General features: G+C 43.4%; 1 protein-coding gene across 2 annotated transcripts in view; it reads right to left on the reverse strand.

Moving 5' to 3' along the window:
* The window catches only part of ERBB4 (erb-b2 receptor tyrosine kinase 4), a 1,557,095-nt gene that overhangs the window by 818,496 nt on the left and 711,358 nt on the right, over positions 1-27,241 (reverse strand). For both annotated transcript variants that reach the window (XM_073646618.1, XM_073646617.1), the window contains exon 3: positions 25,767-25,953. In XM_073646618.1, the coding sequence (XP_073502719.1) occupies positions 25,767-25,953 (187 nt within the window). The remainder of the gene's footprint in view (positions 1-25,766; positions 25,954-27,241) is intronic.

Here is a 27,241-nt window from a genome sequence, read left to right on the forward strand (position 1 = left end):
GTACCGAGGGACGGCCACCGCCATAAGATTGCGGAAGGATTCCGTCTCCACCAGCCTAAAAGGCAGCATTTCCAATGCAAGCAGTCGTGAAATGTTCGAATTTAGGACTGTGGCCTGTGGGGCGTTAGCTGCAAATTTCCGCTTTCGTTCAAAGGTCTGGGATATGGACAATTGAACGCTGCGGTGGGACGTGGACGTGGACGTTGATGCTGTTTCTTGAGAAACTGCCATAACAAGTGAAGACTGAGAGGAGGGGGCATCTTTACATGTAGTATGGACAGGGGATTGCCTTGCACACACAACAGGGGGTTCTATTGCATGCACAACAGTGGAAGAAGCAGTGGTGACACCCGCTGACACTGGTCGTGGACCCTGGGTTTCGCCCCACAAAGTCGGGTGCTTTGCTGCCATGTGCCTGATCATGCTGGTGGTGGGCAGGCTGGTAGTGTTGTCACCCCTGCTGATGCTGGCATGGCAGGTGGAACATATGGCCTTTTTGTGGTTATCAGCAGAGTCTTTAAAAAAATTCCAGACTCTGGAAGACCTACCGCTTGTACTGGCAACGTCCCTCGTGTTGGTGTTACGGGGAACGGTTGCCTGCCTTCTGTCTGCGGCCACCACACTGCTTCTTCCTGCCTGTTAAGGTACTCTGCCTCCCTCCCCCTGTGTGCTGCTGGCCTCACTCTGCATGTCCTCCTTCCACGTTGGGTCAGTTACTAGATCATCCACTACCTCCTCCTCTTCCACTTGCGCACCACGATCCTCCTCCTCACTTCCTGGCAATTGTGTCTCGTCATCGTCCACCTCTTGTGCCAGATTGCCAACGTCGACTTCCAGTGGCCGTGGCTGTTCAAATATTTGGGCATCGCAACATGGGATCTCCTCTTCCACCACTTCAAGCGTATCAGGCGAGGGGCCCAAATATGGAAATGGACCAGTGAACAGCTCTTCAGAGTGTCCAAGTGTGGGATCACTTGCTGTCTGATGACACTCGGCATGGTGGGAGGAAGGAGCATCAGGGTGAGGAGGAGTATGCGGTCGAGACTCACGGCTACTAAGAGTTGACCGTGTGGAAGACAGACCGGAGGTGGTGGTGCCCAGGTAACTGGAAGTATTGTCTGCTATCCAATTAATAACCTGTTGACACTGATCAGTTCTCAATACTGGTGTTGTTCTGTGCTTCCCTAGTAATTCGGTCAAGAAGTGGGAGCGAGAAGATGTGGCTGTTGGTTGTGGCACATTTTCACCTTGGCCACGGCCCCGTCCTCTGCACGAACCATCACCAGAACGTCCACTTCCACGTCCCTTTCCACGCGCCTTGCCCATTGTAAATGAAGTAAAATAGCTTACACTTGCACTATCAATGTAAAAAGGGTAATAAAGAGTAGATTAGAACAGTGGAAGAGGAAAACCACAGTTATTGTTTACTGGGGTATACCACACTTTTTTAAATAGAGATATTTGCGGCTGAACAGTGAGCGACACACTCAAACTGCTTTTTTTTAGATACCAAAGGCCCAAAACTGGATAGTACAGCGATTTGACCCATGGAGCTGCGAAACCACACTGGGATATCGGGCCTACACAAGACTATTTTCAACAGACATATTTTTGTGTCCCAACAGTCAGGAGACACTACTGTTTTTCTTTACGGAAAAAACTACCAAAACCTGAATAATAGAGATTTTTTACCGTGGGATGGCAAAACCACAGTTATTGTTTACTGGGGTATACCACACTTTTTTAAATAGAGATATTTGCAGCTAAACAGTGAGCGACACACTCAAACTGTTTTTTTTAGATACAAATGGCCCAAAAGTGGATAATACAGAGGTTTGAACCGTGAAACTGCAAAGCCACACTTGTATTTCTCGGGCCTACACCAGACTATTTTCAACAGATATATTTGTGTCTGAACAATCAGGAGACACTATTTATTTTTTACGGCAAAAAAATCCCAAAAGCAGGATAATAGAGATGTTTTACCGTGGAACAGCAAAACCACAGTTATAATTTACTGGTGTATACCAGATTTTTTTGGATATATATATATTTGCGGCTGAACAGTGAGCGACACACTCAAACTGTTTTTTTTAGATACAAATGGCCCAAAAATGGATAATACAGAGGTTTGAACCGTGGATCTGCAAAACCACACTTGTATTTCTTAGGCCTACACCAGACTATTTTCAACAGATATATTTGTGTCTGAACAATCAGGAGACACTATTATTTATTTTTTTTACAGCAAAAAATGCAAAAAGCAGGATAATAGAGATTTTTTACCGTGGAACAGCAAAAGCACACTTCTGTCTCTCTGGCCTACACCAGACTATTTTCACCAGATATATTTGTGTCTGAAAAATCAGGGAGACACTATTATTATTTTTATACAGCAAAAAATGCCAAAAACAGGATAATAGAGATGTTTTACCGTGGAACATCAAAACCACAGTAATAATTTACTGGTGTATACCAGACTTTTTTAAATATATATATTTGCGGCTGAACAGTGAGCGACACACTCAAACTGTTTTTTTAGATACAAATGGCCCATAGAACTGCAAAACCACACTTCTATTTCTCTGGCCTACACCAGACTATTTTCAACAGATATATTTGTGTCTGAAAAATTAAATTAGAGGCACACTTTTTTTTTTTTTGGGGGGGGGGGGGACACCAAAAGGTTAATAAGATGGGTATTTGCACATTGTGAAGGAGGAAAAAAAAAAAGAGGATTTAGATAAAAAAAAGGATTTTTCCTGGCCCCCGGGACCTGGAGCTAAGTCCAGCAATTTCAGCAACAGGAGCAGCACACAGGACTGTAATGCAGCGTTTGCTGGTATAACCACTGCGTCTCCTATACAGCCTGCCTGATATACCTGGGATGGATATTAGTCCTGAGAAGGACTGTTTGTTTGATCTGGCAGGCTTTACAGACCCTACACTAACTATTTTGCAGGATATATCTCTCCCTAAATCAGCAGCGCTGTCCCTACACTGTCTGATCCGGAGCGACTGTGTCCAAGATGGCGGCGCCCGGTTTTAAATACTCGAGGTGATGCTGTGCGGCCAGCCAATCACTGTAATGCCCACAAACAACATGGCTGCGGCATTACAGTGACTGGCTGGCAATCCCTGCATGTTCATTGGCTCTGTAAAGAGCGCCAAACAAGCAGGGCGGAGACCCGAGCTCCCGCCCGAGTAACCCGGAAATGCTCGGTGCTCGCCGAACATCCCGAGTAGCGTGATGCTCGGGCGAGTACCGAGCAGTGTCGAGCATGTTCGCTCAACACTAGTTGTTACATAATGCACCACCCATTTCTTCATCTTTGGCTCATAACTCATACTTGTGCGTTTGATCACTTTTCTTCATGTAAACGTAGTGACATGCCAACAAGTAGATTTCAGTGGGACTACTATTGATAGACAGTGTCATAGCTAGGAAGGTGTAGGTAGCATATGCATACAAGAGTCTATGCCCGCACAATGAGATTATGTCCTTCGATATTTTGGAAAATATGACAGCAGTTAAAAAAAAAACTAGGAAAACAGCTTTTTTGACTTGACTTGAGTTAATTGATACAGTATCTAGACTGATAGGCCATCCAAAAATATATGTTTTCATGTAGCATAAAGTGGCTGTAAAACATTGGAGCATTGCTGGATTTTTATTTAGTTGTTTTTTTTTACAAAACTCTCCTATATTTTCTAACCTATCTGCCTGCTCTTACTTTGAACAGAGTTTTTCCAAGACAATGTCAAATTAAATTCTCCTCAAATTTTACAAACATTTGCAGCCATCAATTTTTGAATTTTTGGATTCAAAATGGCAGGAAAGTAGGTACATAATAAAAAATATAATGCTCAGCTCTTCTCAACTCTCACCTTGTTTGCACAGGTTTCCTCTTGGTTACCGAGGCCATACATCTGGAGGAAGTCAGAGCTACTGCTCTCTCACTTCCTCCAGATGTATGCGATTCATCTGGAGACAGGGAGAGTGAAGCTAGCACTAATTGGCCACAGGGATTGCGTGACATACCAAAGTCAAGCGATCCCTGGGAGAGCCAGTGCTGAAACCGCTGGAATAGCGCCGGAATCACAGGTGAGTATAGGTGTTACTATTAAAGGGGGAAATATAGGGATTGAGAAGGGGTTGTCCAAGTAGTGGACAGCTACTTTAAAGCCAAGAGTCTCGTGGGTCTTCAGCACTAGGCCTCAACTGACTAAGCCTCACTTAACGTTATGCAGTGCATCAAGCCATGGCGTCATGACATCACAAAGCCTACTGGTAGCTGGAGGCACTGAAAACATGACAAGACCTATGACATGAAGAAGACAAGTGGCCAGTGAATGAAGACTGCATCAGAAAGACCAAGTAGGGAGCTGCACGGACAATGTGAGTGCTGTGAAGAGGTGAATATTAATTTTCTTATTACTTTTACCCTGCATTTATTATGTTCTAGATAGACACCAAAGCATAAAAAATTTGATGCAAATTCAATTTCCTGGTTTCATTTGAGTGTGCTGCCGAATTTGAATTTCGGCAGATTTGCTTATCTCTACTTGTATGATAATAGAAAATAAGGCTTTTGCTTTATTTCAAAATTGCACCAATCTCATTTATATGCTGTACCTATTATTGCAGCTCAGCCCATAAAAGCAGTAGAGATCAAGCTACAGAACTTTGCACAACCTATGGAAGGAGAGCTGCTGATTTTGAAGCCAAAGGTTACTTGGACAACCTCTTTTTAAATAAAGTATTCCACCTTGTCAATAAAATGCATCGGCACCATTCCAGCAATGTCGGCACCGGGTCTGCCGAGGTTTGCTTGTCATTGTTATGTCATATGAGTCCTGCAGTTTAATAGCAGCCGCTGATTGGCTACAGTGCTCACGTGGCAGAGCAATGGAGAGGGGTATATGTTTTTTTTATTTTACAAGGGAGACTACTTCATATAAAAAGGGTCTATCCAGGTAGTGGGCAACCTCTTTAACCTTATAACTCTGTATATATACAGCATATTTTGTTGTAGGGTGGAGCTGCAATTATAGTTACAACATATGGACAAGAATGGCATAGTATATATTTATACAGTACCCACAAGAAAGAGAAAAAAAGACGATATAACAGTCCAAGATAATATATAAAATAGCAAAAATTTATTAATCAAATATAAAACAAGGTGGGGAATTAGGGCACATTTGTGGGAGGAAATTGTGCAAAGGAGGCGCACAAAAAAGGGAGCAATACAAATATATCAATATATACACATTTTATATTCATATCCTTGTATGACCATATATTCTAATATAATATATTATCCTGCCATCAATATGGGTAAATAGGTGGAGCAACAAGGCAACATATAACCATATCAGTATCAGCCTAAAACACTTTTGTCCTGCAATATAATTTAGAAACCATAAGGATTACCTTGCTTGCTACCACATGCAGGAGCTCCCAATCTTTGCGCGTCCGCCCCGACGGCCGTTTCGGTAAGCTTTCTTCAGGGGCCCCCCTGAAGGCTTGGCTCTATGACGCCATGACTGAAGCTATTCCAACACACCTCTATGACTGAAAGCCGGAGGCCGTCTGCAGGAATAAAGTTAATTTCCTCCCGGTATCTGGACTTTCAGTACAGCTTTAGAACACTATTATCCTGCAGATTAACCCTATATCTGCCAAGTAATATCATTTGGGGACATGACAGATTCCCTTTAATAGGTCCCGGATGTCTTTTCCTTAGTGTAAAAATATTACAGGCTACATGTGCTAGATTACTAAAGATGGGTAAATTATTCAAGAATTTATTCCGATTGCCATATTTGGCATAATGTAATTTTTCCCCTAATATGTGAAAAAATGACTTCTGCATCGTAGATCATCCTTACTAACTAGTGAAAGAGCAATGGACCCTCCTACCAAACTTGCACAGGGACCCTCGGCTCTGATAGCCACTGGTGGAATTAGCTTTGTATCTTGTTTGCTTGTAACAGGTCACCAGCTCTGCTTATCTCACACCAGATTTTAGCTGTGTGTTCTTGCCATCATACTTTCTAAAATAGAGGTAGACTTTAATTTACTGTGTGTAATCTTAATAGTTTATATAGCCTATATGTCAATCAGGTGTGTTCTGTAGAAGTTATACTTTACAATGTCTTTTGCTTCCTTCATTTCAGTTCCGGGGCTACAGTTCTACAGGCAGCTTTCTGGCTTGCAGAGTAATCTTGTTCAGAGAGCTTTCCTTCCTCCCATGCCACTTCTTGTCAAATTCCAGGTGATAAGGATTTAAACTGCAATTAAAGTGTCCGACACACGAGTACATGTCCTGGAGATTCAGCTAATTGAGAAATGATGTTTTCACACACACTAATGAAATTCTGATACTTCCCTAGTCCATCGATTCCCCAACACACAAAAGCTTCACAGCACATCTCCACTCACTCGATATCTCTTAACCAATTAAGTCAAGCTGTTACCAGTCCAAACACTGGATTATATTGTAAGAAAATGTTTCCCCTGCACCACACATCGCTGCTCCGAATCCAGGCAGCTCTTCCTTTTCTTGGACAATATTCTGCAGGAACTGCTAAGAATTGTGCACTGTATCAAAAGATTGTTGCTAATAAAATAAAGCTAGTGTTACATGTCTGGTTTCTTTTCCTTCCAGGGTTAGAAAAGCTCTGGGAAATAAAGCAGAAAAGCAGAGTATTTTTCTAAGATTTAATAGAAAATTGGAAGTGATATAAAGCCCCCACAAAGTCTGTAACATGTGAGCCTTCTTCTTCTACTTATACTTCCAGTAGATAATTGGTAAATTGGCAAGGTGGAATTGCAAGAGTTAAATTATCGCATCTTCGATCAATATAGAACAATTTAACAATTGCAAAAACAATACAATATAACCTTAATAAAACAAGAAAATACTACAGTCACATAATTTAGGTATTTCCGTAATCAAGATATTAAACAGTTGTCATCAGGCATTTACCACTACTGTAGTGTCCCGGATGATTCTGCGATCCCACAATTCTCCTGCTAGCTTATCAAAGTTCTGCCAATTACTGGCTTTGTGGAGCATCACTCCTGGGAAGGTGAGAATGAGAATATAATATTCAAAACTATCTACAAAGGAAAATATTCTTCCCACCTACGGACTGAGAGCCAGGAGTGTAGGATAAGCTGCAGAGATAAGTGTAGTGCCAACATTGGCACACCGGCTCTAGACTCCTTCATATACACCTGGACTTTGTGCGAATTTTCTCTTCAGTAATAAGAAAATGTTCACTGCTGACAAGATACACCGGATATTTCAGTTACAATATTTTGATAGTGTTACTTTATCACTCTGTCACTGACTTTATTTCACAGTAAACAGAACATGGACTCACACCTAGTGTCCAAGATTTTAGTGTTACTTACCAAGCACTAGACTGGCTTTTATTTTTAACTACAGAAAGAACATACAGTATATACATACATCATGGTTTTACTGAGGGCAGAAGTTGTCAAACTAACCAACTAAATATATCCACTGATATCCAAGGTAGCTGTGGATTTCTGGCACAAAAAGTTTGAAAAGTTAAAATTTTTGCATAATCGACAAGTTGTGCAAAAAATGTGACTTTTGGCCATTCAAATCATTCTCACCCCAGCTCCGACAAAGTGGGTGGAGCAGGGGCAGAACGGGGGTGGGACGGGGCGTAGTGACCCGCTTATCAAAGATGTGCGGCGAGGTGCACATAGTGCACACTACTACACTCCTTGCCTAATTCATTAAGAGGCATGAAACTCTTAATAAATCAGGAGCATCTACTCCAAAATGCCCTCTTATCAAGACCAGTGAGAGAATCACCCTTCAAGATCAATAGCCGTGATAGTGTTTGTGACTTTGTAAAAGCATTTGACACTTTCCCACATAGAACCTAATAGATAAATTAAAGTCTATGGGCCCAATTTATCAAACCTTTCAAGACAGAATTCTGGAGTAAATAGCTTTGAAAAGTCATAAAAATTTGGCACAACACATGGCTGAGATAAAACTTGTCGACTTTTGACGTTCTCACACCATTTTTGGCCAGCTGTGACTATGTGGGGCAGAGCTGGGGTCAGACAGTTTGTGGTAGCCTACGATTATCAAATTTATGACTAGTGGTGGAGTTCCTTATGTAACGGGTCTGGGAGGTGGAACCTCTGAGCAACGATACAAAGGGGCAGTCCTTGTAAGGAAGCAGGTGGCTCCCAGGGTAGGTGGGCAGGTAGTCACGGCAAGTGACGGGGACAGTCTCTGGGTGGAAGGGCAGGAGGTCACGGCAAGTGACGGGGACAGTCTCAGACAGGCGGGTGGTCACGGCAAGTGACGGGGACAGTCTCTGACAGGCGGGTGGTCACGGCAAGAGACGGCTAAGCCTCCAGATAGGCTAGCAGGCGGGTAGCAGGTGGACGCTCCCAGGTGAGCGGGCAAGAGTCTCTGGACAGGCAGGTGGTCACAGCAAGTGATGGCTAAGCCTCCAGGTAGACTATCAGGCAGGTAGCAGGTGGACGCTCCCAGGTCAGTGGGTAAGAGTCTCTGGACAGCCTGGCAGGGCTGGTAGGCAGACTGTCGGACCGCAGGAATGCAAGTAGATAGACAAGTAACAGGCAGGTATCAAGCAGGATTCTGGCAGGTAACTGGCAGGTAACTGGCAGGTATCTGGTAACGGGACCTGAGGGCTGAAGCAGAGTGATAGGCTATGCAACAACATTGCTCGGGCACCTCTATTTTGGAGGAGGTGCCTTATATATGGTGAGGTCCTCCGGCCATTGGCCGGGGACTCCTTAGGACGGCGCGTGGCCCCTTTAAGAGAGGGGGAGCGCGCGCGCGCCCTAAGCACAGTGGCCAGGAATCAGCGCGCGCTGCCAGCAGAGCGGGAGGAAGACGCCGGGCACGGAGCGGAGAGGTGAGGGGAACAGCGTCCCTGCCTAGCAGGAGGCAGGGACACCGACGCTACAGTACCCCCCCTTTAGGCCCCTCCTTTTTTAGGCCAGACAGAAATTTATCAAGGATGAGAGGGGCATGGATGTTCTCCCGGGGCTCCCACGTTCTCTCCTCAGGACCAAACCCCTTCCAATCCACTAGAAAAAAGGTCTTTCCTCTTACCCTTTTGGTGGCCAGAATGTTCTCTACCTCAAACTCATTTTCAGCAGAAACCGGAGCAGGAGGCGTACCTGTAGACTTGGAAAAAGAGTTAAGTACCACGGGTTTGAGGAGAGATACATGGAAGGAGTTAGGGATCCGCAAGTTGGCCGGGAGTTTCAATTTATAGGCCACTGGGTTGATTTGTTTGATAACTTCCAGTGGGCCGATGAACCGAGGCCCTAACTTGTAGGAAGGAATCTTGAGCCGGACATACTTGGATGAGAGCCAGACTTTATCTCCAGGATGAAATTGTGGAGGATCCAGGTGTTTTTTGTCAGCGTGTCTTTTCATCCGCTCGGACGACTGAAGGAGTGCGGATCGGGTATTCTCCCAAATGGAGGAGAATTCGCTAACGAGAGATTCCGCAGCCGGATTGTCCACCGAGGTGGAGACGGGAAATGGGATCCGAGGATGCTGACAGCAGGAGGCAGGGACGCCAACGCTACACCGAACATTACAAATTTTACTCCATTTCCAGACTGGAGTAAAACTTGTGGCGAGGAGCACAAAGAGGCACAAGCCACTTGTCAGACACATCGGATTCAGTAAGTGCATCTCTTAATGAAGTAGGAGCATCTGACTCCAGCACTTCTCCTTATCAAGATCAGAGTGAAAAATGCCATTCTTGATGAATCGGGGTCATGAGATTTAGAAAGTAAGGTCTGTAATTGGATCGAAAACTGGCTCAAAGATTGCAGCCACAGAGATTTGGGGAATGACTGCGACCCTCAATGGCTTTTAAGTGGCATATTCCAAGGTTTCGTGCTGTGTTCACTGGTATTCATTTTATTTATTACTTATATAGAAGACACAATTGATACTGTCTTTATTTTTTCAGATAACTTCAAACTATGTACTCGTAATATAGTGCAGTTTATGAAAGATATTCATAAGTTACAGACCTTCCTTTCCACACTGTGGTGGACACCTCAGACACTTTACAGCGCTATCTCTCTGAACTAGAACGGATCTTCCAGAGCAATCCGTGAACTGATGAAAGTCTATTCAGACCAAAACGTTTTCTCATTCTGGATTTCAATTGTCCAATAAATCACTTTGTGGCATCACAACTGAGTGCCAAGTTTTATAATTGTTACCATGAATTACAGGCTGACGTAGAAAAACTGAGTGCTTGCTCATTCACATGGCAGATGACATTCAATGTATAGAAATGTAAAGTTATACACCTGGGCACTGATAATATGCAGGCATCACATGTTCTAGAGAGAGTAAAACTAGGAGAGTCACTTGTAGAGAAGGATCCAGGTTTACTTGTATGTCACAGAATAGATAACAGCATGCAACATCTTTCAGCAGCTTCTAAGGCCAGCAGATATTGTGATGTATTAAAAGAGGCATAGACTCACGGGACAGGGATAGAATACTACCACTTTGAAAAGCTTTAGTGGAACCTCATCTGGAATATGCAGTTTAGGTCTGGACAACAGGCCATAGAAAGGATGCCATGGAGCTAGGAAAGTTGCAAAGAAGAGCCACAAAACTGGTAAGGGGCATGTAGGCTCTTACTTATGTGGAAAAATTTAAAGAATTATATTTATTTAGTCTTGAGAAGCGAGGTCTATGGATAAACATGACTAACTTGTACAAATACATAAATAGCCAATACAAAACTTATGGTCAAAAGCTGTCTCATGCAATACCCCCTCACATGACAAGGGGGCTCTCTCGCTGTCTGAAGATAGATTAATTCTCAAGGAGACAAGGTTTCTTTACCATTAGAACTATTAATCTGTGGAATAGTCTACAAGAGCTGGTCAGAGTGGGAATTGTTGATGGTTTCAAAAAAGGCTTAAAGTAGATGCTTTATTAAAAGAAAATAACATAAAAACACAAGTAAATCTGTAAAGTTGTTTTCTAAAAGTTTGGTCCATTCATTTAAAAAAAATCAATTTAGGAAAACGTATAGTGCCTACAGTAAAACATGGTGGTGGTAGTGTCCTTATGTTGGGCTCTATGAGTGCTGCTAGTGTCGGGGAGCTACATTTCATTAATGGCATCATGAATTCACAGAAGTACAGCTCTATATTGAAAGATAAGATGTTCCATCACACCATGCTTTTAGTAGATGTGCACTTTTCGAACATGACATTTATCCAACACACACATCTGTTGCATTTGTGAAGAATAGTGTGAAAGTGACTCAGCAGCAAAGTATGTCTCCTGATCTGAACCCAACCTAACACCTATGGGGAATTCTGAAGAGAAAAGTTGACCATCACTCTCCATCCAGCATCCAGGCTCTATAAGGGTTTTTTATTGAAGAATGGAAAAAGATAGATGCTGCAATATGTCACCAACTTGTTCATTCCATGTCTAGAAGACTTGGTGCTGACCTTAATAATCATAGAGGTCATGCAAAATACTAGATGTAGTCCTTTTAGATGTGGAGTGTACTTATTTTTGCATTAAATAATTTGAGCAAAACTGATGATTTTGTAATAAAAGTTTGTTTTTACCCTTACTTTCTTTTTATGGGTTAAAAAAATGTTCTATGTAACTCAGTCTTGTCAAATTTTTGGAACATGTTCTTGTGTTTAGTGAGATAGTGATTAAAATTTAACTTTTCAAATATATATTCGTCATTGCCCTTGGAAATGGAAAGTGATTGTGACTCCCGATCTTTTGGCAGTTCTGATACAAATGGAGCTGAACTAGCTTCCAATCTTGTATATATTTGACACCACCAAAAGGGCCTACAAGTGGTGCATAATAAATTAAAGTAGACAATGGAACAATGGAAAAAAGTAGAGTTGTCTGGTAAATCATGTTTTCGTTTGTATCATGTGGACATCTGGGTATGTATGCTTTGGTTATCTGGGGAAGAGATGGCCCAAGATGCATGATGAGAATAAGGAAAACTAGAGGAGACAATGCTCTTCTGGGAAACCGTGTGTCCTGGCATGCACTTGGATACTACACATACAAGCTACCTAAACATTGGTGCAAACCAAGTACACCACTTTGTAGCTGTATAGCTTGGGGATATACGGTATATATACTGTATGTACATATATAGTATATATACTGTATACAATACATGCTTAAACAAACAATTAAGTCTTCTGATTCTTGTGCTGCAGATAAATTGTGCATTTTTCTGCTGTTTGGCCAGTACATTTTGTGCCATCTTAAACACCCTACAATAAATAGACAAACAAACAACATATTTTATATATGCCCCTCGTGGGCACTTAAGCCATCCTCTACAAACAGTAGAAGCCAGGTTAATAAGTTGAAGCGTATTAAGAAATAAGCCTTCCTCTGCATACTTATATTGCATTTTCCTTCATTATCCTATAATCACTTCGCAACCTGTTGTCTCATTCACAATCCCATTGTCTATCTTTTTATTCCTAGCCAAATTTACTAGCTTCCACGACTTTTACAGCAGCCATCTGTTAATTAGATTCAGATTTCGGTCTGTTTATGGCTGTTTTTGTCCCTGCTCCCGCTATCTCTTTGGCTGCCCTTTCCCACAATCACTGTGCCTTTGCTCTTTCATTGACCCTCCTAAATCCTCTGTCATTTGTTGGTTGCACACAATGATATCCACTGCGGAGAATACTAAACAATAGATTCCCTGTTTCAAGTCGACGTTCTGTTTTTCCTTAATTTTGCTATATTTCTCTTTTGGCTGAATGAAATCCTACAGTAATAATAAAGTCCAGCATTTGCAGATATTCTGAAGTTCAGATTTTAGACTGAGTAGTTACATAAGGCTCCCAGTCGTCTCTATGTCTAATGCTAGGTTTATTATAAAACTGACATTGCCACAGGTGGTTGTGCAATAAGATTCGCTATGTCACTTACCCCATGTGCAGGGCATTGCAGTAGCTTAGGTATCCATGGTTATGACCACTAACAACTAACTAACTGTCACTATATGATTGGTCATAACCATGGAGACCAAAGTTACTGCAATGCCCTGCATATGGGGTAAGTGACATAGCAAATCATAAGAACTATACTACATTTCTAATTGGAGGTATTTGCTAATATTGTTATTATTACACCTACTACATATTGGGAGAGGATCTATGAGATGGGAATACCCCTTTAAACCTACCACTAATAAACATATTGCACAAATCTAGCAGAACTAAATGTGTGCACTGTAATAATCTTCCCACGTAAAAGGATTGACCCAACCTTACATATAATATGCACTATATAGGTCATAAAAATAGACAATATTTGCTTATTACATGCGTATAAAAAATTGATCCAATGAAGGGTTATGACTTTTGCTTTTACATAGTACATGGGGTAAGCTATGTCGCTTACCCCATGTGCAGGGCATTGCAGTAGCTTAGGTATCCATGGTTATGACCACACATACAGTGACAGTAAGTTGTTTGCTAGTCGTTGTAACCATGGATGCCTAATATACTGCAATGCCCTGCACATGGGGTAAGTGACATAGAGAATAAGAAGAACTATACTACATTTCTAATTGGAGGTATTTCGTAATACTATTACACCTATTAAATATTAGGAAAGGATCTTGGGGATGGGAATTCCCCTTTAAGTCCGACTCACCAGAGGAAATAAATGAAAACTTTTATAACTATTCAGAAAAGTCACCTTTCTTACGAAGACTAATAGGTAGCTTCAAGCTGGCTCATAAAATAAAAAAAATGGCTTGCTTTATTAAAGTTAGATATTTGCAAAATAAGAAGTATGTTAAATACAATCCCATGACTGCTATAGTGTCGTGTGCTCATGATTTGCTGCTGCGGGTAACACAAATGTTACACTGTCTCATTTTTACTTTGCTGTTTAGCATTCTGGTCCTGTTGTCTGTCCCTCAATGACCTGTGATTTGCTGTAAACAAACTGACATTGATCCTAAGATCTCCATTAATGTCTCCAGAGAAATGCAGGCTTAGGGTTCCCATTCCACTGCCTGTGACAAGCACCGAGATGAACCCCCGTAGACATTTAGGTTTGCAGATTATCTGCAAGAAAACTTCAAGGCAACCCAGTAATTGGCAAAGCTTCACCCCCACTGACTTGTACATAGGGGATTTCATACACACAAACATAACATGAATCCCTAACATAATCCCTTTAAGCACATACACATCTGACCTGATCATGCACACATATATATATATCTTTATTGTATATATAAAGAAAAGAATATATCAGCACACTGTAAGCACTAAGACATATGCAAATATTGAATATATGAAATTTGGACTGTATTACTGCTATATAGAATATACTTATAAAAATGAAGCTACTTAGCTCATAAATTGGCCAATTCATGAGAGCCCATTAGCCTTGACAAGGAGTACCTTTCTTTAATAGGACCCTAAACTTAATATTTATCAAACATGCCTCTCCCGGTGTAAAAGCAAACAAATTTAAATTTACTTTGGCTGATGGGCTCTCATGAATTCAGTGTGTGCATACATCCTAGTGCTTACAGAGTGCTGCTGTTTTTTTAGTGTATATACATATATATATATATATATATATATATATATATATATATATATATACAGTGCAGACCAAAAGTTTGGACACACCTTCTCATTTAAAGATTTTTCTGTATTTTCATGAGTATGAAAATTGTACATTCACATTGAAGGCATCAAAACTATGAATTAACACATGTGGAATTATATACTTAACAAAAAAGTGTGAAACAACTGAAAATATGTCTTATATTCTAGGTTCTTCAAAGTAGCCACCTTTTGCTTTGATGGTTGCTTTGCACACTCTTGGCATTCTCTTGATGAGCTTCAAGAAGTAGTCACCGGAAATGGTTTTCACTTCACAGGTGTGCCCTGTCAGGTTTAATAAGTGGGATTTCTTGCCTTATAAATGGGGTTGGGACCATCAGTTGTGTTGTGCAGAAGTCTGGTGTATTTGTATTTAGCTCGGTGAAGGGACTGGCATAGAGGAAAACCCTATCTATCCTGCATGTCATTTCTCACAGGAGTCCTGTAATGCAGCTTGTTGCAGAAGCAATGGCAGCCCGTCTAACATCAACTCGCCCTTGTCGGTGGTGCTTTGACACACACACATCTTTCTTTGCGTATTTAATTTCTTGAATACAGAGTTGGACAATGGCCTGATCTGTAATGCTTTTTGAGAAAAAACATACATAAGCATAGCCGATCCACATTAAAAAAGCAGCCATAGTGTGTCCGGGAACTTCCGTCACACTTTTCTTAGCCAGGGCTGCTTTTCGGCAGGGTTGGACGGGCCCACCAGAGAACCGGAGACTCCTACGGCGGGCCCTGGCTTCTCCTTCAGGAGAGTTCATAGTGCCGAGGTGAGGCCATGATGATGACAGAGGACACCATCTGTTTAGTTTTCTGTTACTTGGAATGCAAGTGCAAGTATGCAGCCAGCCACCCACCCACCGGCCGCAACACTAAACTGCCAGATTTCTGGGCAGCTTTTTGCACTTGAAATATGGCCTTTTAAGCTCGTGGAGGCGGAAGCTTTTCACAACCTCATGCCGGCGGCGGCCGGGTGTCCATACTCGGTCGCCATCCGCCACTATATTTCCCGGTATCGCCTCCGCCTTCCACAAGCACGGGTCCCACAACATTACCCGTGCCCTCCCCAGTGCACTTACTGGGAAGGACCGCCTAACCACAAACACGTGGACAGGTGAATGTGGACCGGGACGGTACGGAGCCAGTGCACAACTTTTTTTGCTGACAGTTGTATTTAGCTCGGTGAAAGGACTGGCATAGAGGGAAACCCTATCTACCTGCGTGTCATTTCTCACAGGAAGTCCTGTAAAGCTGCTTTCACTTGAAATGTGGCCTTTTAGGCTCGTGGAGGCGGAAGCTTTTCACAACCACATGCCTCATGCCTCGTGTCCATACTCGGTCCCCAGCCATCACTATTTCTCCCAGTGTTGTCTCCGTCTTCTACAAGCGCGGGTCCCTGAACATTACTGCTGGTACTTTTCTGTGGGAATTTGCTTGCCTCCTACCAGCCTGGAATACTTCCAGCAAACGACGCCATGGTATTAGCACTGCCCCCAGTACCAGTAGCGAAGCCATCCCCAATTTCCTTCTCAGGAATTTTATTTGGTAGACTGAGTGGCTGCCCAAATACATTTTCTCACAAAGGAGCTGAATATAGAGTGGAAGTAGGTGCAAGTTTCTCCAGCCTGTTAGATATTAGAGGGTGAACGGCAGCACATTGGATCAGTGGTTAGCACTGAAGACTTGCAGTGCTGGGATCCTGGGTTCAAATCCCAGCAAGGACAACATCTGCAAGGACTTTGTATGTTCTCCCCGTGTTTGCGTGTGCTTCCTCCTCAGTAAAAAAGCAGCCATAAAGTGTCCGGGAACCTTTCCACACACTTTTCTTAGCCAGGACTGCTTCTTGGCAGGGGTGGACGGTCCCACCAGATAATCCTCTGGTGTGCCTTGGCTTCTACCTCAGGAGCGTTCATGATAGCGCTAACTTTGCAGCTGCTATGGGGCTCTTGAGCGGGGGAGAAAGGTTAGCCCTCAGAATCAAATCCTCTGGTGGGCACAATGTTTTTCAATCTGAAACAGCTTTTCAGTTGGAGTTATATTTCACCACAGCCATATTCTTTAGCTCGGTGAAAGGACAGGCATAGAGGGAAACCGTATCCACCCCCGCTGTCATTTCTCCGTCACCAGGTTCCGCCCATTGTCACACACGACCATGCCTGGCTGTATGTTCAGCGGTGAGAGCCACAGATCAGGCTGCTGTGTTACAGCTTTCAACAACACTGCAGCGCTGGGCGGTTTGTCAATTAAGCACTAAGCATGTCATCTTCAGCACAGCGTGCTGCTGCTTGGCCAAGGCAGTGCTGCACTGCTGTCAGCTTGTGACTGATGTGGTCATTTCGGAGATGGAGGAGGAGGTGCATGAGCTGAACAATGTGATTACATTGTTGTTAAATTGGTGACGCTGTTTTTTATACTAAAGAAAGATCCTATTGTTTTGTTTTTTTTATTTTTTTTTTAAGACAAATGCATTCACCGGGAAATGTCATTTTAACATTTTACAACCTTATCTGGCAATGTGATGTGTGACACATCATCAGACACATCCTGTTTTATTTATGATGGAGGTACTCTGAAAGTCATAAAGCCTATTTTTATAGGGCCATCAGACGGCCCTTACTATTCTTAAAAGGCCAGCAGTCGGCCCTAGCTATTGTTAGAGAGCCATCAGCCGGCTATGATTTGTTGTTCCCATTATTAACAAGTGGGTCTCCTATACTGTTATTGCGTATCCAGTCACTGCAAGGGCTGCCAAAAATTCGGACGCAACCCAATACCCTTTTGAAGAGACATAGACAGTAAAAAAAATGTTCCCATTATAAAGGAGCGGGTCTCCTATAGTGGTAATGCCCATGCTGTGACTGCAAGGGCTGCCAAAATTTGGGAAAAACCCCACTAAGAATTTAAAGACACACAGAGCAGGGCAACAGTAACAAGGTACGACATGTTCCCATTAGAAAGGAGAGGGTCTGCTATACAGTTATAGGGTATGCAGTGAGTCCAACGGCTGACCAATTTTAATAAAAACACCACTAAGAATTTAAAGACACATGGAGCAGGGCCACAGTAACAAGGTACGACATGTTCCCATTAGAAAGGAGAGGGTCTGCTATACAGTTATAGGGTATGCAGTGAGTCCAACGGCTGACCAATTTTAGTAAAAAACCCACTAAGAATTTAAAGACACATGGAGCAGGGCTACAGTAACAAGGTACGACATGTTCCCATTAGAAAGGAGAGAGTCTCCCATAGTGTTGCCTATGCGGTGAATGCAAGGGCTGCCAAAAATTTTGAGGCACTTCAATGCTCCTTGGAAGAGACGTGGAGGAGGGCCTCATAAAAAAATGTTCCGATTAGAAAGGAGCGGGCCTCCTATACTTGTAATGCCCATGCACTAAGTGTACGGGCTGACAAACATTTACCCCTGGGGGGTATACATGAACATACTGTATAAAAATTTTTTTTTACGGGCATCATAAACACCCTTTACAAAAATTAGGTGGGTGTTGCATCACGGTCCTCGGTCACCCTGGTGATATGGTGGTGGAGGATGAGGAGAAGGAGGAGGACAAGAGCAAATAGCCAAAATCAGGAAGTGTATACCCATGTGTGGGTGTGAAAAGGTGCATGGGAATACACCTCCCAAGAGAAGACACTGGATTGGAGTTTATGCTACGCTGCTATCATTCGGTCGTGTTGAGAAGTGTGGCCCAATCCAGCCCTTGTTCATTTTTATAAGAGTCAGCCTGTCAGCATTTTCAGTTGACAGGCGGATGCGCTTATCAGTTATAATTCCACCAGCGGCACTAAAAACCCACTCTGATAAAACGCTGGCGGCAGGGCAGGCCAGGACCTCCAAGGCATATAGAGCCAATTTATTCCACGTATCCAGCTTGGATACCCAATAATTATAAGGCACAGAGGAATCACGGAAGACATTGGTACTGTCGGCAAGGTACTCCCTCAGCATCTTCCCAAACTTTGTAGTCCTTGTGAGAGTACCCCGCGCCTCAGGGCCTGTGCGACAGGAGGGTCTGAGAAAACTCTCCCAGAACTTTGACAGTGTTCCCCTGCCTCTGCTGGATTGAAGTTGTGTCTCTCTCGCCTGTAGTCCTTGGTTGTCCAACGAAGTGTGCCCTCTGCCGGCAACGTTTTCAGATGGGAATTTTTTTAATAGTTCCGTAACAAGGGCCTTCTGGTACAGCCCCATTTTTGTAGACCTGTCCGTCTCAGGAATAAGAGATATAAAGTTCTCCTTGAAACATGGGTCTAGAAGTGTCACCAACCAGTAATGACTGTCACCCAAAATTTTGAGAACGCGAGGGTCATGGGAAAGGCAGCGTAACATAAACTCAGCCATGGGTGCCAGACTTCTAACAGGCAAGGCTTCCATGTCCTCACCAAGAGGATGACCGACCATGCTCTCCTCCTCCTCCTCTCTGTCCTCTGGCCATCCATGCTGAACAGACGGTATGACAGCTGTGCAGGTAGTACCGTCAACAGTGCATGAAACTAGCTCCTGTCCTTCCTCCTCCTCCTCCCTTCCTCATTGTCACCCAATCCACGTTGGGATGAGATGAGGCTTGGCTGTGTGTAATCACCCTGTATGGTTCCTTGCTCCATCTCATCGTGCTCCGCCTGCAATGCATCCTCTTTGATTGTGAGCAGAGAGCGTTTCAGAAGACAGAGAAGCGGGATGATGACACTAATTATGGCGTCATCGCCGTTCACCATCTTGGTGGAGTCCTCAAAGTTTTGGAGGATGGTACATATGTCTGACATCCATGTCCACTCCTGAGGTCTTATGTGTGGAGTCTGAACTGAATACCGATGGCCTTGTTGACGCTGGTACTCAACAACTGTCCTCTTCTGCTCACAAATCCTTCCCAACATCTGCAGTGTAGAGTTCCAACGCGTAAGAACATCACACACCAGTCTGTGAGCCGGAAGCTGCAAACGCTGCTGAAACACTGCAAGGGCGGCGGAAGCTGTAGCTGACTTTCTAAAATGGGCACACAGGCGGCGTACTTTAACAAGCAGATCCGGCAGCTCCGGGTAGGATTTGAGAAACCGCTGAACCACGAAGTTAAGCACATGGGCCGGGCATGGTACGTGTTTAATCTCGCCTCGCCTCAGAGCCGCCACCATTGTCACACACAACCATGCCTGGCTGTAGGTTGAGCGGTGTGAGCCACAGATCTGCCTGCTCTTTCAGAGCTGTCCACAACTCTTCAGCATTGTGTGGTTTTTCACCAAAGCATATTAGCTTCAGCACAGCCTGTTGCCGCTTGACCGAAGGCAGTGCTGCAGTGCTTCCAGCTTGTGACTGATGTGGTCATTTCAGAGATGGAGGCTGAAGAGGAGGAGGAAGCTGAGGAAGATGAGGTGCAGGAGCAGTAGACCATGGGGAGCAACCCTGATTGACCTAGGGCCCTCAATCCTTGGCGTCGGGAGGACGTGTTCCTTCCCAAGGTCTGACTGGATCTTGGCTTCCAATATGTAAACCCAGTGTGCCGTCAGCGAGATGTACTGTCCCTGCCCACAAGCCCTTGTCCACGTGTCCGTGGTTAGGTGGACTTTACCGGTAACTGCATTGTTGAGAGCACTGCTAATGTTTCGGGACACGTGCTTGTGTAATGCGCGGATGGCACACCGGGAGAAATAGAGGCGGCTGGGGACCGAGTACCGAGGGACAGCCGCCGCCATCAGGTTGCGGAATGCTTCCATCTCCACGAGCCTAAAAGGCAACATTTCGAGCGCAAGCAGTCGTGAAATGTGAGAATTTAGAAGTGTGGCCTGTGGGGCGTTGGCTGCATATTTGCACTTGCGTTCCAAGGCCTGGGGTATGGACAACTGAACGCTGCATTGGGAAAAGGACATGGACGTGCTTCCTAATGCTGCTACTTGAGAGTGTGCAACGACAGGTGCAGGGCAGGAGGCATCTTAGCATGCACCATGGACAGGGGATTGGCTTGCATGCACAACAGCGGAAGAAGCAATGGTGCCACCCGCAGACACTGGTCCTGGACCCTGGGGTTTGGCCCACAAAGTCGGGTGCTTTGCTGCCATGTGCCTGATCATGCTGGTGGTGGTCAGGCTGGTCATTTTGCCACCCTGCTGATGCTGGCCTTGCAGTTGTTGCAAATGGCCTTTTTGGGGTTATCGGCAGAGTCTTTAAAAAACAACCAGACTCGGGAAGACCTAACAGTTGTACTGGCAACTTCCTTCATGTTGGTATTACAGTGAACGGTTGCCTGCCTTCTGTCTGCGGCCACCACACTGCTTCTTCCTGCCTGTTGGGGTGCTTTGCCTCCCTCCCCCTGTGTGCTGCTGTCCTCGCTCTGCATGTCCTCCTGCCAGGTTGGGTCAGTTACTATATCATCCACCACTTCGTCTTCCACTTCCGCACCCTGGTCCTCCTCCTGACTTTCTGGCAATTGTGTCTCATCATCGTCCACCTCTTGTGACACTTTCCCACCGTCGCCTTCGTGTGACCGTGGCTGCTCAAATATTTGGGCATCTCCTCTTGCCCCGCTTCAAGTGGATCGGGCGAGAGGCCCGAATCTATAAATGGAAAAGTGAACAGCTCTTCAGAGTGTCCAAGTGTGGGATCATTTGTTTTGGGTACTCGGCATGGTGGGAGGAAGGAGGATCAGGGTGAGGAATATGCAGTCCAGACTCACGGCTACTGAGACTTGACCGTGTGGAAGACAGGGTGGTGGTGGTGGTGGCTAAGTGACTGGAAGCATTATCTGCTATCTAACCAACAACCTTTTGATATTGCTCTGGGTTCAATAGTGGTGTGCTGCGGTCCCCTAGAAATTGGGACAGGAAGGTCAGGCGAGAAGATGTGGGTGTTTGTTGTGGCATAATTTCAGCTTGCCCACGGCCTTGTCCTCGGGCTCTGCATGCACCATCACCATCACGTCCAGTTCCCCGTCCCTTGCCACGTGCCTTGCCCATTTTATATGGAGGACAGTATCTTCCACACCCACTACAAATAACTGAGTTTGGAGCGAATTTATATGTGATCCGTGTGACGGAGAAAACAGAGTATTAAATACCTGGCCTGTAGGTAAGTAGTTTGACCAGCAAACTGCTGTGAATTGCTTCACTGACACACTGAAAGAAATTTTTAATGGAGGCCATAAATGGCAGTATTTTCTGACAGCGTATATGTGATCCGTGTGATGGAGAAAACACAGTTTTAAATACCTGGCCTGTAGGTAACTATTTTGAACAGCAATCTGGTGTCAATTGCTTCACTGACACACTGAAATTTTTTTTTAATGGAGGGCAGAAATGGCAGTATTTTCTGAAAACGTATATGTAATCCGTGTGACGGAGAAAACACAGTTTTAAACACCTGGCCTGTAGGTAACTGTTTTGAACAGCAAACCAGTGTCAAAAACTTTGCTGACACACTGAAAAAAAAATTTAATGGAGGACAGAAATGGCAGTATTTTCTGAAAACGTATATGTGATCCGTGTGACGGAGAAAACACAGTTTTAAATAGATGGATTTTTAGTGCTGTAATATGGAAAGGACCTGGCTGTATTCTGCAGTGCCAACAAGCAAATGGCGCAGAAAAACCGTGTTCTCTGGATTGCTTTTTAAGCAAATAATGAGGATTAAGATGCAAAAAAAATTATTCCTGGCCCTTGAGACCTGGGCCTATCTCCAGAAATATCTAACAGCAACAGCCGACAGAACTGGTCTCGAGCCTCTTGTGCTATGTGCACTGCAGTCTGCTATATACACTGCCTGCCTGCCTATATACACTGCCTGCCTGATATCTCTGCAGATGGATTAGTTAGTCCTCAAAAGCACTGTTTGTTAAGATGGATATGTGTAATGTACGGTTTTTCTCCCTACACTACCGAATACACAATCAAATCTCTCTCTGACACAGCAGCAGATCTCCCTACACTGTCTGATCCGGAGTGACTGTGACGAGCATGGCGGCGCCAGGTCTGATATATACCTGATGACGCTGTGCGGCCAGCCAATCACTGTAATGCCCACAACCAACATGGCTACGGCATTAAGGGTGCATGGCAGGCAATCCCTGCATGTTCATTGGCTCTCTAAAGAGCGCCAAACATGCAGGGAGGGGACCCGAGTTCCCACCCGAGCAACCCAGAAATACTCGCCGAGCGCCGAGCTTGTCGAGCACCATGATGCTCGGGCGAGTACCGAGTAGTGGCGAGCACATTCGCTCATCACTAAAGACCAAGAGTCACCTCTGCTTCTGAAGATAAGTTTATTCGAATCACCAGCCTCAGAAATCGCAGGTTAACAGCAGCTCAGATTAGAGACCAGGTCAATGCCACACAGAGTTCTAGCAGCAGACACATCTCTACAACAACTGTTAAGAGGAGACTTTGTGCTGCAGGCCTTCATGGTAAAATAGCTTCTAGGAAACCACTGCTAAGGACAGGCAACAAGCAGAAGAGACTTGTTTGGGCTAAAGAACACAAGGAATGGACATTAGACCAGTGGAAATCTGTGCTTTGGTCTGATGAGTCCAAATTTGAGATCTTTGGTTCCAACCACCGTGTCTTTGTGCGATGCAGAAAAGGTGAATGGATGGACCGCAGAGTGAAGGCAAAAGGGCCAACAAGTGCTAAGCATCTCTGGAAACTCCTTCAAGATTGTTGGAAGACCATTTCTGGTGACTACCTCTTGAAGCTCATCAAGAGAATGCCAAGAGTGTGCAAAGCAGTCATCAAAGCAAAAGGTGGCTACTTTGAAGAACCTAGAATATAAGACATATTTTCAGTTGGTTCACACTTTTTTGCTAAATATATAATTCCACATGTGTTAATTCATAGCTTTGATGCCTTCAGTGTGAATGTACAATTTTCATAGTCATGAAAATACAGAAAAATTTTAAATGAGAAGGTGTGTCCAAACTTTTGGTCTGTACTGTATATATATATATATATATATATATATATATATATATATATATATATATACACATAGAGAAAGAAATAAAATAGGGTTAGGATAATGCTAAATTAAAAAGATACCTGAAATTATGCCAAGGATGACACCCAGAACGCCTTGGAACCTAAGAATGGCCCAAAAGGTTCTTTTGGACAATATGAGAAGACCAATACTAATAAAAACTAGTGATGAGCGAACCCGAAGTTAAAAGTTTGGAGTTCGTACCGGCCACTTAGTGTCCATTGCTAATCTCCGAATACAGACTTCTCCCGGAAGTCCGTTTCAAAGTTCAGAGTTCCGGGTGAAGTCCAGGAGAGAGAGAGAGATTTTTTTCCAGATAAAAAGTCTGGGTCACCATTGTTTTCAATTGGGTTAGGGTTCTGATTCAAGTATTGGTACAGTTCTGGTAACCCAAACCAAACTTAGAAATAAAGTTTGGGTCGGGTACCAGAACCCAAATTTGCACGGGTCCGCTCATCCCTAATAAAGGCCCATGATAGTTGGGGACCATGCTGGAGATCATGAATTGAATCCCACTCGTTTTAAATGACACCACTTCTGAAATTAGAGCTGCTACCTGACGATTAAGGGCCCTGGTATAATTGAACTATATTAGTAGGTTATATGTTCTAATATAATTTTTATTTTATTTTTTTAATGGGGGTTTGTTGAGCCCATTTAACACATGGTATCTAAATTAAAGTACCCTTTTTGCCACAAAAAGTTGTTGACAACCAAAATATCTCAGTATAAATTATATAGTAATAGTACTCTGAGCCATCACAAACTGTCCCGAAATTCCCTTTGCAAGGCCTGTTGGGCATTGTTAAATAGAATGCTTCTGGCATCAGTTTTTTTTAGAATATAAAATATTGTTCTGGGGTCAACTAAGTATTTACCAATGCCAGAATCAAAGGACACACCTATAACATTTAGTAAGTGCTTTTGACAAGATATGCAAAATATGAAGCACTTACAAAAGAGAAAATGTGAATAAATTCATTGGGGGGCACATCATAAAAAGTAAAAAAAGCAGCGATATTATAGTCAAAGCTCTACCAGGGACATGACTTTGGCCAACATTTATCGGGACAAGGTCTGTTAGTATTCACATGACTTTGGCCAACATTTATCGGGACAAGGTCTAACTGTTAGTATTCACATGACTTTGGCCAACATTTATCGGGACAAGGTCTAACTGTTAGTATTCACATGACTTTGGCCAATATTTATCGGGACAAGATCTAACTGTTAGTATTCACATGACTTTGGCCAACATTTATCAGGACTAGGTCTGTTAGTATTCACATGACTTTGTTGGGGATTTCAAGGTTACAGGTACAAGTCAACTTTTTAGTCCACAACCAGGTTCTTGAAGACAATTTATTCTAATATTCTGTACGTATTTAGAAACATCTTCAGTCCCTAAAAACGCTGACAATAGTAATGCACTAAAAGAAGACAGAGAGTAGACGTATGCAGCTGCAGTTTCTTAGTGTCTGTGGGACTGCATGATATGAGAAGGTAAGGAGGACCAGAGATGGTCAGACTTGTTTGGCCAGACATGAAGAGAGAAAAGTGCATTTTGAAAAAGGGATAATAAATACTCAAAATGCGGCTTATACACAATTTCTATTCACACTTTATCTGACATACAGCTCCAGCTCCGAAAAGTGCTTTTGGGTAAAGAAAATAATTTGTCATCTGGTTGTCAAATAATCGTGCATAATTTTTCTTAATAATAAAATAGTTAACATTTCCTTTTGACAGAAATGTTCTGGATTCTTTTACAGAATTGCTTCTGCTCAAAAATGGAAATAATTGTGTGTGAGGTGTAATACGTTGAGCAGTCAGGGACATCCTAATCATTGTGTAATTTGATGTCTTGTAGAATTGTATGAGAAATGCTGGCACTGTGTCTGTAGATTTACGCAGTTAGACATTGTGCCTGCAGGCAACACTTTTATATTTAACTTAATGTTTCAACAGTGTCTCTTGAAATAGCAGAATGACATCGAGCCAAAGAGATAAAGGCGCTATAAGGACATCTTGTTAACAGCACCTGAAATGTTTGCATTTATACTTCATTGGACTCACCGGTAAGATTTCTTAAACCAAGCTCCCGAAGCCCATGTTTCCCATCCTTCAGGTAGTTTAGAAAGATGGCTAAAGCATATCGGTCTTCGTACAGTTTGTTTCCACGAATGATGCGCAGGTTCTCCAGTGGGAGGTACTCAAACTGATTAAGAGCCACAAGGACATATCCGGTCACTTCTCGAATTGACTGCAAGAAATAAAGTGAAACATTTTTAGTCTTTATATTTTGCTAATAGTTTAGAACAGTTTTGTAATTTCTAAATATTTATTTCAATAAAGTATTGTTCTAAACATGGAAACCCACGACCATCACGGAAAGCTTTATGAACATTCAGTTTTTCCTTGAATTTTTCTATTATCCCACCATGGTGGTATTTTCATGGGTTGCCTGAAACTTTGAAGAATAAATTAAAGGGGTTATAGAGGACTATTTTACTTTTTTCACTATGGGCCTAAAAGCTAACAGGCAGGTAGTTGCTAACAGAGGCAATTCAGTTGCTCCACGTCAATAGAGCAGCTCTTTTTCTTCTGGGCTGCTCTGTCGTGGGGCGTGAATGTCAACTGATTGACAATCGGCTCCCTCTCCTCTCAGTTAGGCAGAGTGAAAGAGAAGTCGCTGCTCTGTCAATGTGATGTGAGTGGAGGCAGCTGAATTGTTGTCAGGAGCAGTCCGTGACCACTCTGTGCCGGCAGAGATTGGTGACGGGCACAACAGGCAAGTAGTTAGCAACTACTTGCCTGTTAGTTCTTAAGCCAACAGTAAAAAAATATAACATGTCAAAGCAATAATAAAAATTATTATAGAGATGCACAGGAAGCCATGACAATGCAGGGCAGTAATGTAGAAAAAGCAGATGAATTAGAGAAATTATTTATCAGCACAGGATGAAACCATTAGGCTATGTGCACACTTTTGAGTATTTGCAGCAGATTTTTCTGCAGCAAAATCCAGAGTGTTAGCAGAAAAAATGCAACGTAAAATATACACCGTAACCTCAGCGCAGTTCAGGGGCCCGCTCGCTGCACCGAGTCATTCTCCTCTGCTCATCAGCATGTGCGGTCACCTCAAGCCACCGCTCATGCTGATTAAGAAATGTCACACAGATGGATTACAGTGTGGGACACTGGATTATTTCAAATTCGGACAGGTGAGTGATATTGTGTTTTTTTTATTTTTGGTTTGTTTACAGGGGACAATGGCTTCAGGGATTTAGGTGTAAAGGTGAGTATAATGTGTTTTTTATTTTCTTCTTAATTTTACACTTGTTGTAGACAGCGGGGGCTGAATACAGCTCTCAACATTGTCCCTTGCTCGTGATGATCACAGCTCAGGCAGGGGACAATGATGAGAGATACCTCCAGCACCCAGGACCTGGGAACAGCGCTAACTGTACCGCTAATTCCCAGGCGTTGGTTTGTGTGATCCTGAAGCACCACACGGGCGGCACACAGTTGCCACATGTATGCCACACACG

Source organism: Phyllobates terribilis, unplaced genomic scaffold, assembly GCF_046119375.1.
Source record: "Phyllobates terribilis strain yellow unplaced genomic scaffold, ASM4611937v1 Scaffold_9__5_contigs__length_417890890, whole genome shotgun sequence".
Lineage (NCBI taxonomy): Eukaryota > Metazoa > Chordata > Amphibia > Anura > Dendrobatidae > Phyllobates > Phyllobates terribilis.